Source organism: Ranitomeya imitator, chromosome 4 (assembly GCF_032444005.1).
Source record: "Ranitomeya imitator isolate aRanImi1 chromosome 4, aRanImi1.pri, whole genome shotgun sequence".
NCBI lineage: Eukaryota > Metazoa > Chordata > Amphibia > Anura > Dendrobatidae > Ranitomeya > Ranitomeya imitator.
Window position 1 is genome coordinate 176996982 of NC_091285.1, and position 18062 is coordinate 177015043.

At 46.8% G+C, this 18062-nt stretch overlaps 1 protein-coding gene across 3 annotated transcripts in view; it reads left to right on the forward strand.

The window, feature by feature from the left end:
* Positions 1–265: 265 nt before the first annotated feature.
* Positions 266–18062, forward strand: part of LOC138675684 (thiamine transporter 2-like) — a 58010-nt gene continuing 40213 nt past the window's right edge. For all 3 annotated transcript variants that reach the window (XM_069764115.1, XM_069764118.1, XM_069764116.1), the window contains exon 1: positions 266–483. In XM_069764115.1, coding sequence (XP_069620216.1) covers positions 334–483 — 150 coding nt within the window. In that variant the 5' untranslated portion in view covers positions 266–333. The remainder of the gene's footprint in view (positions 484–18062) is intronic.

An 18062-nucleotide genomic window follows, 5' to 3' on the forward strand; every position in this document is an offset into this window, starting at 1 on the left:
GTTTTGAAGACAAATATTAATTTGATTTAGATTTCTATTCATTTTGTGGTTTGTTAATTGAGTACAAATGAACAATTACCATAATAAATTTTGTAAGCATTTGTACTTTGCAGCATTTTTTCCACACCTGCCTAAAACTTCTGCACAGTACTGTATATGTAAATTTATAGAGAGATTTGCATTACTTTATTCCTCCCACCATTGTGTTTCCTCACTTCTCCCATGTGATGCATAACAATGTACTTTAACCTCAGCCTCAGCAGAGAACAGATTACTGACTCCTGAGAAACTGAAGCTTTAACTCAACTTGTGACTCAGGATTCAGAGTCAGTTATGGGATTATGCCCCAAATTAGAAAATAATAACTGGAAGTACCCCACTATCCTCCTTTGCATATATGGATTTTTTACCTACATGAGACCATCAGAGCCTTTCCTCACCCCTTACCTAACCGGACCTGTACACAATCTCACAATTGAGCAGGTAAGTGAAGAAGTTAATTTGTTGCTAGCAACAGAGTCATTACTTGTGACAATTTATTTTTGGCTTAAGTCCGATAAACACAATAGCAAGAAGAATAGGTATCTGTTATCTTGGTGCCTGGAGTAAACGGAGGTAAATCTCATCATATTACAGCTGCTCGTCCTTATCCAAATAGTCAAAATGACATATGCCTCAGAAATATGTATGTAGTGCACCATCTATGGTAGAGCAGAAAAAAAAACAATATAACAATTGTTAATGTGTGCATACGACACCAAAAAGGAAACATCATGTAATTTTGAAAATAACAAGATTGATAGACATGTTAATAATATGCGGATGTTAAAATGTTCAAAATATTTTCATGGATTCAGTCTTGAGTGTGAGCGCCAAGAACCACCGTGACCCTAGTACAGTGATGGCGAACCCTAAAGAGGCCAAGTGCCCAGACTGCATCCCAAAACACACTTATTTATAGCAAACTGCTATTTTAACCTGAATATTGAGGGTTTAATTTGGAAAAAAACACATACATTAACACATTAACATCTTTTGTCTTAAAAGAAAAACACAATAACAGAGCTTTTAATGATACAAATAACTTTTCATTGAAATATAAAAGTTTTCATGTGACATACTTCTCTGGAAGGTACTATGTCATAGGTAATGTTTGGAAGACACTGTGTTATGGGTACTCTCCAGAAGGTACTGTACACTGACTCCTTGGCTCCAGCACAAGTCACGCTGGTGGTCTTCTGCTAGACAAGGTGCAATAATGTCTCCCCACATTGGGAAATTTATCACTGATCATGTTGTATTGGTGCATATATATCACATAGGAGACACTGGGGCTGGAACATATACAGTTAGGTCCATATATATTTGGACAGAGACAAAAATTTTCTAATTTTGGTTATAGACATTACCACAATGAATTTTAAACAAAACAATTCAGATGCAGTTGAAGTTCAGACTTTCAGCTTTCATTTGAGGGTATCCACATTAAAATTGGATCAAGGGTTTAGGAGTTTCAGCTCCTTAACATGTGCCACCCCTGTTTTTAAAGGGACCAAAAGTAATTGGACAGATTCAATAATTTTAAATAAAATGTTCATTTTTAGTACTTGGTTGAAAACCGTTTGTTGGCAATGACTGCCTGAAGTCTTGAACTCATGGACATTACCAGACGCTGTGTTTCCTCCTTTTTGATGCTCTGCCAGGCCTTTACTGCGGTGGTTTTCAGTTGCTATTTGTTTGTGGGCCTTTCTGTCTGAAGTTTAGTCTTTTACAAGTGAAATGCATGCTCAATTGGGTTGAGATCAGATGACTGACTTGGCCATTCAAGAATATTCCACTTCTTTGCTTTAATAAACTCCTGGGTTGCTTTGGCTTTATGTTTTGGGTCATTGTCCATCTGTAGTATGAAACGACGACCAATCAGTTTGCTGCATTTGGCTGGATCTGAGCACACAGTATGGCTCTGAATACCTCAGAATTCATTCGGCTGCTCCTGTCCTGTGTCACATCATCAATTAACACTAGTGACCCAGTGCCACTGGCAGCCATGCATGCCCAAGCCATCACACTGCCTCCGCCGTGTTTTACAGATGATGTGGTATGCTTTGGATCATGAGCTGTACCACGCCTTCACCATACTTTTCTCTTTCTATCATTCAGGTAGAGGTTGATCTTGGTTTCATCTGTCCAAAGAATGTTCTTTCAGAACTGTGCTGGCTTTTTTAGATGTTTTTTAGCCAGTCTAGCCTTTTTATTCTTGATGCTTATGAGTGGCTTGCACCGTGCAGTGAACCCTCTGTATTTACTTTCATGCAGTCTTCTCTTTATGGTAGATTTGGATATTGATACACCGACCTCCTGGAGAGTGTTGGTCACTTGGTTGGCTGTTGTGAAGGGGTTTCTCTTCACCATGGAGATTATTCTGCGATCATCCACCACTGTTGTCTTCCGTGGGCGCCCAGGTCTTTTTGCATTGATGAGTTCACCAGTGCTTTCTTTCTTTCTCAGAATGTACCAAATTGTAGATTTTGCCACTTCTAATATTGTAGCAATTTCTCGGATGGGTTTTTTCTGTTTTCGCAACTTAAAGATGGCTTGTTTCACCTATACGGAGAGCTCCTTTGACCTCATGTTTACTTCACAGCAAAACCTTCCAAATGCAAGCACCACACCTCAATCAACTCCAGGCCTTTTATCTGCTTAATTGAGAATGACATAACGAAGGGATTGCCCACACCTGTCCATGAAATAGCCTTGGAGTCAATTGTCCAATTACTTTTGGTCCCTTTAAAAACAGGGTGGCACATGTTAAGGAGCTGAAACTCCTAAACCCTTCATCCAATTTTAATGTGGATATGCTCAAATGAAAGCTGAAAGTCTGAACTTCAACTGCATCTGAATTGTTTTGTTTAAAATTCATTGTGGTAATGTCTATAACCAAAATTAGAAAAATGTTGTCTCTGTCCAAATATATATGGACCTAACTGTACATCACAAGATAAACAGGATGGAGCATATACATTACAGGAGACACTGGAGATGGAGCATATACATCACAGGAGACACTGGAGATGGAGCATATACATTACAGGAGACATTGGAGATGGAGCATATACATCACAGGAGACACTGGGGATGGAGCATATACATCACAAGAGACACTGGGGATGGAGCATATACATCGCAGGAGACACTGGAGATGGAGCATATACATCACAAGAGACACTGGGATGGAGCATATACATCGCAGGAGACACTGGGGATGGAGCATATACATCACAAGAGACACTGGGGATGGAGCATATACATCACAGGAGACACTGGGGATGGAGCATATACATCACAAGAGACACTGGGGATGGAGCATATACATCACAGGAGACACTGGGGATGGAGCATATACATCACAAGAGACACTGGGGATGGAGCATATACATCACAGGAGACACTGGGGATGGAGCATATACATCACAAGATAAACAGGATGGAGCATATACATTAAAGGAGACACTGGAGATGGAGCATATACATCACAGGAGACACTGGGGATGGAGCATATACATCACAAGATAAACAGGATGGAGCATATACATCACAGGAGACACTGGGGTTGGAGCATATACATCACAGGAGACACTGGGGATGGAGCATATACATCACAGGAGACACTGGGGATGGAGCATATACATTACAGGAGACACTGGAGATGGAGCATATACATCACAAGATAAACAGGATGGAGCATATACATTAAAGGAGACACTGGAGATGGAGCATATACATCACAGGAGACACTGGAGATGGAGCATATACATCACAGGAGACACTGGGGATGGAGTATATACATCACAGGAGACACTGGGGATGGAGCATATACATCACAAGATAAACAGGATGGAGCATATACATCACAGGAGACACTGGGGTTGGAGCATATACATCACAGGAGACACTGGGGATGGAGCATATACATCACAGGAGACACTGGGGATGGAGCATATACATTACAGGAGACACTGGAGATGGAGCATATACATCACAAGATAAACAGGATGGAGCATATACATTAAAGGAGACACTGGAGATGGAGCATATACATCACAGGAGACACTGGAGATGGAGCATATACATCACAGGAGACACTGGAGATGGAGCATATACATCACAGGAGACACTGGAGATGGAGCATATACATCACAGGAGACACTGGGGATGGAGCATATACATCACAGGAGACTCTGGGGTTGGAGCATGTACATCACAGGAGACACTGGGGATGGAGCATGTACATCACAGGAGACACTGGGGATGGAGCATATACATCACAGGAGACTCTGGGGATGGAGCATGTACATCACAGGAGACACTGGGGATGGAGCATATACATCACAGGAGACACTGGGGATGGAGCATGTACATCACAGGAGACACTGGGGATGGAGCATATACATCACAGGAGACACTGGAGATGGAGCATATACATCACAGGAGACACTGGGGATGGAGCATATACATCACAGGAGACACTGGGGTTGGAGCATGTACATCACAGGAGACACTGGGGATGGAGCATGTACATCACAGGAGACACTGGGGATGGAGCATATACATCACAGGAGACTCTGGGGATGGAGCATTTACATCACAGGAGACACTGGGGATGGAGCATATACATCACAGGAGACACTGGGGATGGAGCATGTACATCACAGGAGACACTGGGGATGGAGCATGTACATCACAGGAGACAGTGGGGATGGAGCATGTACATCACAGGAGACAGTGGGGATGGAGCATGTACATCACAGGAGACACTGGGGATGGAGCATGTACATCACAGGAGACACTGGGGATGGAGCATGTACATCACAGGAGACACTGGGGATGGAGCATGTACATCACAGGAGACACTGGGGATGGAGCATGTACATCACAGGAGACAGTGGGGATGGAGCATGTACATCACAGGAGACACTGGGGATGGAGCATGTACATCACAGGAGACACTGGGGATGGAGCATGTACATCACAGGAGACACTGGGGATGGAGCATATACATCACTGGAGACACTGAGGACACTGGGGATGGAGCATGTACATCACAGGAGACACTGGGGATGGAGCATGTACATCACAGGAGACACTGGGGATGGAGCATGTACATCACAGGAGACACTGGGGATGGAGCATGTACATCACAGGAGACACTGGGGATGGAGCATGTACATCACAGGAGACACTGGGAATGGAGCATGTACATCGCAGGAGACACTGGGGATGGAGCATGTGCATCACAGGAGACACTGGGGATGGAGCATGTACATCACAGGAGACACTGGGGATGGAGCATGTACATCACAGGAGACACTGGGGATGGAGCATGTACATCACAGGAGACACTGGGGATGGAGCATGTACATCACAGGAGACACTGGGGATGGAGCATGTACATCACAGGAGACACTGGGGATGGAGCATATACATCACTGGAGACACTGAGGACACTGGGGATGGAGCATGTACATCACAGGAGACACTGGGGATGGAGCATGTACATCACAGGAGACACTGGGGATGGAGCATGTACATCACAGGAGACACTGGGGATGGAGCATGTACATCACAGGAGACACTGGGGATGGAGCATGTACATCACAGGAGACACTGGGAATGGAGCATGTACATCGCAGGAGACACTGGGGATGGAGCATGTGCATCACAGGAGACACTGGGGATGGAGCATGTACATCACAGGAGACACTGGGGATGGAGCATGTACATCACAGGAGACACTGGGGATGGAGCATGTACATCACAGGAGACACTGGGGATGGAGCATGTACATCACAGGAGACACTGGGGATGGAGAATGTACATCACAGGAGACACTGGAGATGGAGCATGTACATCACAGGAGACACTGGGGATGGAGCATGTACATCACAGGAGACACTGGGGATGGAGCATGTACATCACAGGAGACACTGGGGATGGAGCATGTACATCACAGGAGACACTGGGGATGGAGCATGTACATCACAGGAGACACTGGGGATGGAGCATATACATCACAGGAGACACTGGGGATGGAGCATATACATCACAGGAGACACTGGGGATGGAGCATATACATCACAGGATACACTGAGGATGGAACATATACATCACAGGAGACACTGGGGATGGAACATATACATCACATAAAAAACATTTGGGCAGGAGCATATACATCATAGGAGACACTGGAGCTGGTGCATATAGAATTGGAGGCACAGAGACTGGCATATATACAGTACATACCAAAATTTTGGACACACCTTCTCATTTAAAGATGTTTCTGTATTTTCATGACTATGAAAATTGTAAATTCACACAGAAGGCATCAAAACTATGAATTAAAACATGTGGAATTATATACTTAACAAAAAAAGTGTGAAACAACTGAAATTATGTCTTATATTCTGGGTTCTTCAAATTAGCCACCTTTTGCTTTGATGACTGCTTTGCACACTCTTGGCATTCTCTTGATGAGCTTCAAGAGGTAGTCACCGGGAATGGTTTTCACTTCACAGGTGTGCCCTGTCAGGTTTAATAAGTGGAATTTCTTGCCTTATAAATGGGGTTGGGACCATCAGTTGTGTTGTGCAGAAGTCTGGTGGATACACAGCTGATAGTCCTACTGAATAGACTGTTAGACTGCTAAGTAAAGAAAAACGAGTGGCCATCATTACTTTAAGAAATGAAGGTCAGTCAGTCCGAAAAATTGGGAACATTTTGAAAGTGTCCCCAAGTACAGTGGCAAAAACCATCAAGCGCTACAAAGAAACTGGCTCACATGAGGACCTCCCCAGGAAAGGAAGACCAAGAGTCACCTCTGCTTCTGAGGATAAGTTTATCCGAGTTACCAGCCTCAGAAATCGCAGGTTAACAGCAGCTCAGATTAGAGACCAGGTCAATGCCACACAGAGTTCTAGCAGCAGACACATCTCTACAACAACTGTTAAGAAACCAAAAACACATGGGCCACCTGCGCAGCGAACAAGTCTGTAGGAACCTGTTCACACCACCAAAGAACTTGAAAACACAAAAGCGCACGGAGAGGTAAAAAAATACTCTGTTGTAAAAAAGTCACAGTAAATAAGCAAGTGCTAGTCAAAAAATGAAAAAAATACAGGGTATTTAGTTAATACGTTTTTTTGCAAAAAAAGTATGTCAAGCTGCTCCACCAATCGCACTAGAGCGATGCAGTTAGATCAGGACTAAAACAGAATCCCAGGTTGTCAGGTGTCACGCATGCTGGGGGTAATGGTGCTCTGCACTCCAATAGTAAATAAAGAGTTCATATGAACGATGAAGAAGAAATATGCGGCACTCACCCCAATGTTGCAGTGAAGACGTGAACTTTAATGGAGAAAATAAATTAGTACATACATCCGTCAGGACATAAGGTAAGCAGGAGGGTGAGGTAATGGAGCTTGGACAAACATTGGGGTGACTGCCGCATATTTCTTCTTCATCGTTCATACCCATAATAGAGCAGTCCTGTCTAATGTATATAATCCCTATCTGATGTATTTAAAAACCTGATCATCTGTATAGTACCTGTATGAACAGGGCTCAGAGAGAAAATATCCACGTAGAGCATGCGAGATGGAACATCTACAATGTAAATGACCCACAGAGGAGTGGTGAACTCCCCAGTCTTGTAGAAACAAGAGAACAATTATAAAACAATTATAAAACCAAAAACACATGGGCCACCTGCATAGCGAACAAGTCTGTAGGAACCTGTTCACACCACCAAAGAACTTGAAAACACAAAAGCGCACATTTTTCATTTTTTCATTTTTTGACTAGCACTTGCTTATTTACTGTGACTTTTTTGTAACAGAGTATTTTTTTACCTCTCTGTGCGCTTTTGTGTTTTCAACAACTGTTAAGAGGAGACTTTGTGCAGCAGGCCTTCATGGTAAAAAAGCTGATAGGAAACCACTGCTAAGGACAGCCAACAAGCAGAAGAGACTTGTTTGGGCTAAAGAACACAAGGAATGGACATTAGACCAGTGGAAATCTGTGCTTTGGTCTGATGAGTCCAAATTTGAGATCTTTAGTTCCAACCACCGTGTCTTTGTGCGACGCAGAAAAGGTGAACGGATGGACTCTACATGCCTGGTTCCCACCGTGAAGCATGGAGGAGGAGGTGTGATGGTGTAGGGGTGCTTTGCTGGTGACACTGTTGGGGATTTATTCAAAATTGAAGGCATACTGAACCAGCATGGCTACCACAGTATCTTGCAGCGGCATGCTATTCCATCCGATTTGCGTTTAGTTGGACCATCATATATTTTTCAACAGGACAATGACCCCAAACACACCTCCAGGCTGTGTAAGGGCTATTTGACCAAGAGGAAGAGTGATGGGGTGCTACGGCAGATGACCTGGCCTCCAGTCACCAGACCTGAACCCAATCGAGATGGTTTGGGGTGAGCTGGACCGCAGAGTGAAGGCAAAAGGGCCAACAAGTGCTAAGCATCTCTGGGAACGCCTTCAAGATTGTTGCAAGACCATTCCTGGTGACTACCTCTTGAAGTTCATCAAGAGAATGCCAAGAGTGTGCAAAGCAGTCATCAAAGCAAAAGGTGGCTCCTTTGAAGAACCTAGAATATTAGACATAATTTCAGTTGTTTCACACTTTTTTGTTAAGTATATAATTCCACATGTGTTAATTCATAGTTTTGATGCCTTCAGTGTGAATGTACAATTTTCATAGTCATGAAAATACAGAAACATCTTTAAATGAAAAGGTGTGTCCAAACTTTTGGTCTGTATTGTACATCACTACTGAATGCTGCAGCGCATTCAATTAAGGATTACATCCTCACGTCAACCCGAACTTCTGCTCTGTAGCACCTCCTCTGTTCGGCAGCTCCTGTCACCGCATGCCCTGAACAGTGTGGGCGGTGACAGGGGGAACCGGAGCTCGCAGTGTAGCTTTGGGCCACAACAAAATAGCCGCAATCTCATCCCACGACTGTGAACTGAACAGCCCAGTGGGCCTGTCCCGGTCACAAGCAGGAGGCAGCCACAGTGTAGGAGATGCGGTCAGACAATGAGCGCAGTCTCCTATGCCCAGGTGCTGCCGTATTTGAGGTGTGAAAGCATCGTATACACAACAGCAAATGAAAAAAGCTTCCCCCTGTGGCTGAAGAAAAAAATTATGAAATAAAAAACAAACAAGTACATTTAATTTTGTATTAAAAATAATTGATTATATAATAATAATTCCTTTAAACCCACAGCGCTTCCTTGTGTCACACTGTCCTCCTGCTACATGTATGTACATATCAGCCTGCTATAACAAGTTTTTAAAGCTGCACTTGACCTAATTATGAACATTCATTATTTCCACCCTATGTAACTTACCAAATTGCATACTTTCTGATGAGCTCAATGATTTATTACAGGTTGTAAACCTGATGCACAGTATAGGAAATTCTTTGTTCAACAGATAACACTTGAAAATAAAATAAAAATGACTTCATAGATAAAGGGCCTTACACTGAGAACATAGCTGCAGTTGCTCAGCAAAATTACATAATAATTCACATATTGCTGAAATTGCAGTTTGTTTTATGTATTCACTGGCGTTAATCTTTGCCTAGGTACAACTATGATATATATTTGTTGTTTAACTAACATTATGCCGGTTTTGTACATCCATGTTTCTCACGCTCTGTACACTAATTAAGCTACAAGGACTGGCTGTGGATCTCCTGACCGGCGTGTAACAGCCTCATACATGTCTATGACGCTGGCAAATTACGGTCAAGAGATCTGCAGCCAGTCCTTGCACTGTAGTCAGTGTACAGACCGCGGATGTGTGAATCTAGCAAAAGGGCGCCTGCGGTGGCGCCTGCGCGGTATCACCTATGAGTAATCAGATGGATACTATTGCGCAGGCACCGCTGGCGCCATCCTGATGGAGCCAATTTATTTATTTTCTCTAGTAAAATGGCGCCGGCGCAGTAGCATCTATCGCATTCTGAATGATGCTATTGCGCAGGCGCGGCTGCCAGTGCCATTTTGATTAAGATATTTTTTTTTCCTCAAGACATATATATGACAAAATTAAATGACAATATGAATATTATAGACCCTTTCATGCAAAAGCGCAGGCATCGGCGCCTGCATGATGAATGTAATTTTTTTTGTTCAAACAATAAGATATGCAGTATGCAAAATACATCAGGTCAGTGACCTGTCGGAAGCTATACTGATGAATACCTAATCAGAGCACCACATGAAGACCCCCACAGGCCGCCCCTGACCAATCATTAACTCAAAACTGACAATACAGATTAAACAACAATCACAAGGCGGATTTCATCAGCCAAGGTATAATTTTAATCAATAGAACGGCGCCGACCTGACACTGTAGGTTACTGTACACAATCCTGCTGACAGGTTACGAAATATAAGAGGTGACAACTACTAGTCTCTGCAGAATCAGATATGATGTAGATTGCATACATAAAACTAGCCATTATTATCCTAATCTTTACAACAGTCTGGAATCCATTACTTTGCTTCACACGCAACTTTAAAAACAGCCTTATACATATTAGACTTTATTATAAAGGAATGTCATTATGGCCTAGAATTTGATAAGAAAAAAAAATCAGGCTGTCATTAAAGAGTCACTAAAGGCTTTTTTATTAAAAGCTACGTTTTTACGCTTTTCCATGCGTTTTGCATGCGTTTGCGTTTTCTGTACGCATGGTGAAAAATTTAACAGGAACAAAATCTACATAAACAGACACCGCCAATGGAACTACAGTGGGCGTGAATTATGGGATATCTACAGTACAGACCAAAAGTTTGGTCACACCTTCTAATTTAAAGATTTTTCTGTATTTTCATGACTATGAAAATTGCACATTCACTCTGAAGGCATCAAAACTATGAATTAACACATGTGGAATTATATACATAACTAAATAGTTTGTGTCAGGATTCCCCTGACCACTGCCCCCAATTTATCACGATTCACACCGTGACCGTCACCCCTACGTCACGGGTCGGGGTGACTTTAGGCCAACAGACAGCTATCACATGTGCAGGGGGGCTTATCTTAGTTATCCCTCCACTGCTTACAATGTGATGAAAAAACACCCACAAGGCTATTGCCCTTTAGGTATCCCACTGCTTTTCAATTTATCACAAACTGCAGGGATTTATGTATATCCCGCTTACAGTTCCACTTAACACTTGCAGCTCTCTGGCGCCCCCCTTACTCTCAGGTCAGATTAGGTACTGTACCCTGGGTACTTGGTCGCCCGACAGGCTACCTGCTATGTACTGGCTATTGGGCACGCTGCAGCGACGCGATAAACTACTCCCACTCAGGCAGGAACAATAATTACCAACGCCGCAGTCACTACAACATAATCCCAAAAGTCAGCACACTATCGCTGCCACCAGCTTCGATTAAACGGGTCCGAAGCTAACCCAACACAACAGTAGCGTATTTCCCTTCAGAAGACTTAGGGTACGGTTTTTAGAGCATGGAGAATGAACTAACATATAATAGCATATCCCATAAAAAATTATGCAGTGCTTCATCAAAAATATTTTATAAAGATGTTACAAATGAGACAATTGCAAATATGTACAAGGGTAATTATGAAATAAACAGGGATTAAATGAGAAAAGGTAACACTCACATGTTCAAAGCATGGCAGGCAACCATACGTCCCAGCTCATTGGACGTGCTCAGGGCTTCAGGAGGAGAGCAGAAGTCAAGAAGAAGAATGAGCTGGGGATCTGGGCAGACAGTTATAACTTCAGCCTGTAACATCCCAGAAAGGGGTTGGATCACCTCGTCCCTCCTACCTCTTCAGTCTAACTAAACTTTAAACTATTTTCTCTAATTTCTAGAACTTCGCTACAAAACATGTCATAGTCATAACAAACCCATCATTCATCTCGGATTAACGTGGGCATTCTAATGATATCAAATATGTCCTATCTGGGATACATATTTACTGAAAAAACCCTACTTCTTTACCAGATGGAGTTAGAAGCCCGTGTTTCGAGCGATGTATAGATCCTCCGATGGACTCTAACAATATATATTTTCGTATTCGTAATGTAAACGGTGTGCCTAATATCTCACAAACAGAGAACAAAGAACTTCCCTGCATTCAAGCGACTTAGAATCCAGTTCTTGCTGGAAAAGAGTTTACACTGCAGGAAATGCCAGTCGTAAATACCTTTGGCGAGGGGTGATGGAGAATTTGGGAGTTGAAAGCCAGGAATTTGAAGCTACAAACTGTTGCAGCATCACTCCAAGAAGGGGGGCTTAGCCCACGCCGGCTAGCAAGAGAACTACTTATGATATTTCATACCATATCGTGACACCTCCCCCTTTTGGTGTGCGCTAGGGAGGTAGAACCCGACGGTATGCCTCCATGAGCACCTCAGTAGGTTCACCCTGGCGGGACAGTCCATCTGCATTCCCATGCTCCCTGCCCGTTTTGTGTTCAATGGTGAAGTCAAACTGCTGAAGGGCAAGGCTCCAGCGTAGCAACCTGCCGTTGGTTTCACACATGGTGTTTAACCAGCGCAGAGGGTCGTGGTCGGTCACCACAGTGAAGGGGCAACCGTACAAGTAGGGCTGCAAGCACTGCAGGGCCCAGACTATGGCCAGGCACTCCTTCTCGATGGTGGAGTAGGCCACTTCCCTCGGCAAAAGTTTCTGGCTCAGGTATAACACGGGGTGCTCTTGGTCCTCCGAGTCAACCTGGCTGAGCACAGCACCAAGACCAAACTCGCTGGCGTCGGTCTGCACCAAGAACGGTCGACTGCTGTCGACTGCTTTCAACACAGGGGCGTTGCACAGTGCGGTTTTCAACGCCTGGAAGGCCCCCTCACAGCCATCTGTCCAGTTGACGATGTGGGGTAGCTTCTTCCTGGTGAGGTCCGTCAAAGGTTTTGCCAGGCTACTATAGTGCTGTACGAAGCGCCGATAGTACCCTGCAGTGCCCAAGAAGGACATCACCTGTTTCTTGGTCACGGGAGTGGGCCAGTTCACGATCGCACCCACTTTCTCCGGTTCTGGCTTCAGGGTATCCCGCCTACCCGGTGCCCCAGGTAGTGAACCTCCCTCATGCCCATCTGGCACTTTCCGGCTTGATAGTCAGTCCTGCTTGGTGAATTCGCCTGAGCACCTCCTCGAGATGCTGCAGGTGTTCCTTCCAAGAGGGACTGAAGATGGCAATGTCATCCAAGTACGCCACGGCGTACTTCTCTAGTCCCTGAAGCAGGAGGTTGACCATCCGCTGGAAAGTGGCAGGGGCATTCTTCATGCCGAAGGGCATGACCGTGGACTTGTACAGTCCAAAGGGTGTGCTAAAGGCGGACTTCTCCTGTGCCTCAGGGCTCAGGGGAATCTGCCAGTATCCTCGACTCAGATCCATTATTGTTAGGTAATCTGCGCCAGCTAACTTATCCAGCAGCTCCTCGATGCGCGGCATTGGGTGCGCGTCGGAGGCTGTGATGGCGTTGAGCCCCCTGTAGTCCACGCAGAACCGGGTGGTCCGGTCCTTCTTTGGCACGAGAACTACAGGTGATGCCCACGCGCTCTTTGACCGTCGAATCACCCCCAACTGTAACATCTCATCGATCTCTTGGCGCATAATCTGCTGCACCTGGTCAGAGATTCGATAGGGTGTTCGCCGTAGTGGGGCGTGATTCCCGGTGTCCACCTCGTGGCCTGCTGAGTCCTCCCAGGTCGGTTGGAGAACACGACCCGGAATGGTTCCAGTGTGGTTTGCAACTGCAACCGCTGGGGTTCAGTTAACGAGGCGCTTACCTCCACGTCCTCGATGGACCCATTGGCCTTGGCTTGGGCCAGCATGTCCAGGAGGGTGTCTTCCTCCCCGTCTTCGGGCAAGCTGCAGACCGGTAGGACGAAAGGTTTACGTTCGTGATGAGCCTTCATCATGTTGACGTGAAAGGCCTTTCGCCTACCCCGAGCGTGGTCAAGCGTGACCACGTACGTGACCGGGTTGAGCTGTTGGTGGACGACATACGGGCCCTCACAGGCTGCCTGAAGCTTATCTGTTGGTACGGGGACCAGCACCCACACCTTTTGACCCACGTGGTAGGTCCGCTCCCGGGCGTTCTGGTCGTACCAGTGCTTCTGGTCAGCCTGAGCCTGCGTCATGTTGTCATGCACCAACTGCGTCAAGGTCTGCATCTTGTCACGGAAGCGCATTACATACTCCACTATGGACACTTCAGAAGGGTTCGGCTCCTCTTCCCAGTATTCTATTACCAAACCAAGGGGTCCCCGGACTCGCCTGCCGTACAGGAGCTCGAAGGGGGAGAACCCCGTCGAGGCCTGAGGAACCTATCGGTAAGCGAACAGCAGGTGTGGGAGGTACCGCTCCCAGTCGCGCCCTTGAGTCTCAACCAGCATGCGTAGCATCTGTTTGAGGGTACCATTCAAGCGTTCACACAAGCCATTGGTCTGTGGGTGATACGCACTCGATACCAGGTGCTTCACCTGCATTCTCTTACAGAGAGCCTCCATTAGGCGAGACATAAATTGGGTCCCTTGATCAGTAAGCATTTCCCTGGGAAATCCTACACGTGAAAAGATGGCCAACAGGGCATCCGCCACCTTATCTGCCCTAGTTGACGACAGAGCTACTGCCTCTGGGTACCGGGCAGCGTAGTCTACCACAGTAAGGATGTATTGCTTTCCAGAGCTGCTGGGGACGGCCAGCGGGCCCACAATGTCCACCGCGATCCTCTGGAAAGGCTCCTCTATCACTGGCAACGGGATCAGGAGAGCCTTAAGAGCAGGCCCCGCCTTCCCCACTCTTTGACAGGTGACACAGGAGCTGCAGTAGTTTGGCACATCTGTCCCCATCTTAGGCCAATAGAAGTGTTGAGACAGCCGGGCCTTAGTTTTGCTGATCCCCAAGTGTCCAGCTAGCGGGATCTCATGGGCAATCCGCAACAACTCACCCCGGAATTGCTGCAGGACGACCAGCTGTCTTTCCCTCAACCACTCCTTTTGTGATTCTCCGGGTACTGTCTCCCGGTACAACCTTCCTCGTTCCCAGAACACCTTCTCCTTATCAGTCTCTAAGAAGAGCGTCCCGGCAAGTTGTCTCAAACTCTCTAGGCTCGCATCTGTGTGCAGAGCCGCCTGAAACTCCTGGCTAGGGGAAGCAAAAAGCGACGTCAGGGTCCCTTCCCCACGGGAACCCTCTTGGACCTGCTCTGGGTCCACCTCTGGTTCAGTCACAGTGATGACTGAGGAGGGTCCGGAAGGCAGACAGTTCTCTGCGTTCTGGGCACTCTGACTGCGGGTGACAGCAGCTACGTAGGCTGTCTCCCCGGGGGTTTCTACAGGCCCATCAGCCGGCGCTGCTATGGGCTCTACCTCCCCATCCACCCCCAACACTCCAGGGGCAGTGCTACTTATGGGCCAGTTACCTTCCTCGGTGGCACTGGTCACTTTCATGGCATCACCTTCCTCACGGTTCCCATGCATTTCCTGTAGCACCGACACTTGCCCCTGTTAGGTGTTCCTCAGTCGTCTCACTCCGCAGAGCGACGTGGCTTGGCACGCCTGTACCTATGGACACATTAACCTTCACAGAAAAATCATTATCAGGTTCAGCTGGCACAGGTACAACATTTTAACCATCAATCCTAGGAAAAAAATGGTTAATAGATGCATCATTACAAGATAAAGCATGGTCAGGTAACACATGCGATTTCCCATCATCATCATCAGGGTTAACTTTACCCTCATTAGTAGATTGGGGAGGGGTGTCAGGGACGTAGTATGCAACCATCCTCCCCAAATCAGTCCCCAACAAAACATCAGTGGGCAAATTATCAGACAGCCCCACTTCCTTCACCCCGCTCCCAGCACCCCAATCAATATAAACCCGGGCCATTGGTAAGGGACAACTGATGCCCCCAATCCCAGTGACAGTTAGGGTTTTCCCCGGAATGATTTCTTCAGGGGCCGCCAGTTCGGGTCGGATGAGGGTTCGTTCAGCCCGGTGTCTTTGAGGCCTGTAGCAACATGGCCTCCCACAGTGACGTGCTGTACGTTGTCACACACCCTCCCAACCACACCACACACCAAAAGAACTGCTGCATTAGGCCCTGGGGCCTTGGCTGGGGGGTTCTTCGGCCTGTCTGGACAGAAGGTAATGATATGCCCAGGCCGCTTGCAGTAGTAACACTGGCGAGGTTCGGTGGTAGGTCTGGTGTTGTTGGCCACAGGGCCAGGACCTCTGGTGTGTTGGCTGGCAGGGGTACTGGCGTTAGGTGCAGGCTTACCCCCTCTACAGCTGGTGGTGACTGGCTTCCGCACTTCAGATCTACGGTTGGCCTTATAGGCATCGGCAATCTGCGCTGCTTTCGTCACGTCTTTGGGTTCTCTGTCCATCACGAACTGTCGCACCTCAGCTGGGCAAAGATGAAAGAACTGGTCTTTGATCATCAGGTCTCGCAGCTGTACAAAGGTGGTCACTGACAGTCCTTGGGTCCACTGGTCAAAGTGGGTCCCCAGTCCATGCACCACATCACTGTAACTGTCGTGTGGGCCACGTTGGAGGGTCCGGAACTTTCTACGGTACACCTCGGGTGTAAGCTGGTACTTGGCTATCAGAGCCTGCTTGATGGCCTCATAGTCACCATCTTGTTCTTGAAGGAGGGCAGCAAACGCCTCCAGAGCTTTACCTCTCAGCCCTGGTGTCAGGTATCGTGCCCATTCATCTGTAGGCAGTCGGTACTGTCTGCAGGCTTTCTCAAAGGCCCGCAGAAACGTGTCCAAGTCTCCGTCCTTCTCCATTACAGGGAAGTGATCGGGCCGGGGCTTAGGTATCTGAGCGCTGCTTGGCTCACGGCTGGACTGGGACGACCCCTGCATTTGCAGTCGGGCCATCTGCAGCTGGTACTCCCGCTCCGCTTGGGCCTCTCGCTCGGCTCGCTGGGCCTGGGCCTCTTGCTCGGCTCGTTGGGCCTGAGCCTCTCGCTCGGCTCGGGACTCGGCCTCCTGCCGGTATTGCTGAATCAGCTGCCGACATCCCTCATGGTCGTCAGTGGGGAATTCTTTCAAGGTGGCCTGCAGGTGGGGGTCCAATTCGCCCGGATTGCTAACAGGGCCAGCATTCAGTGGTTGGACCTCTGCTGCAGCACCTCTGCTTGTGCTGGCTTCTGCGGCCTCTGAGCTCTGAGAGCGGTCTAGAGCGGCTTCCCATTGCACCAGATCTGCGACCAGTTGGGCTTTGTTTTTGCTTGCAGAGTCAATGTGCTGTGTCTTGCATAAGGCAATAAGGGTGTCTCTGGTCTGCTGCTCATAAAAGGTTTCTCCCAACACAACCATGGTTGCCAAATAAAAGATAGGACAGAAAAACGAAGAGAATGGGAGGGGATAATTACCAGTACGCAATTGTCTCAAGACTAATAAAACACTGAGTTCGTTCTCCAAACTTATTTGCGCAGAGTCCTCGCGAGAACTTTCTGCAAGTTTTTAGTGAGAGGAATGATTACTCAAACCAAATCACTAATGCTCCAAGATATCCCACCGCCTTGCCACCAATTTGTCAGGATTCCTCTGACCACTGCCCCCAATTTGTCACGATTCACACCGTGACCGTCACCCCTACGTCACGGGTAGGGGTGACTTTAGGCCAACAGACGGCTATCACATGTGCAGGGGGGCTTATCTTAGTTATCCCTCCACTGCTAACAATGTGATGAAAAAACACCCACAAGGCTATTGCCCTCTTAGTTTCCAGCAGGGGCTTATTTTAGGTATCCCACTGCTTTTCAATATACCACAAACTGCAGGGATTTATGTATATCCTGCTTACAGTTCCACTTAACACTTGCAGCTCTCTGGCGCCCCCCTTACTCTCAGGTCAGATTAGGTACTGCACCCTGGGTAATTGGTCGCCCGACAGGCTGCCTGCTATGTACTGGCTATTGGGCACGCTGCAGCGACGCAATAAACTACTCCCACTCAG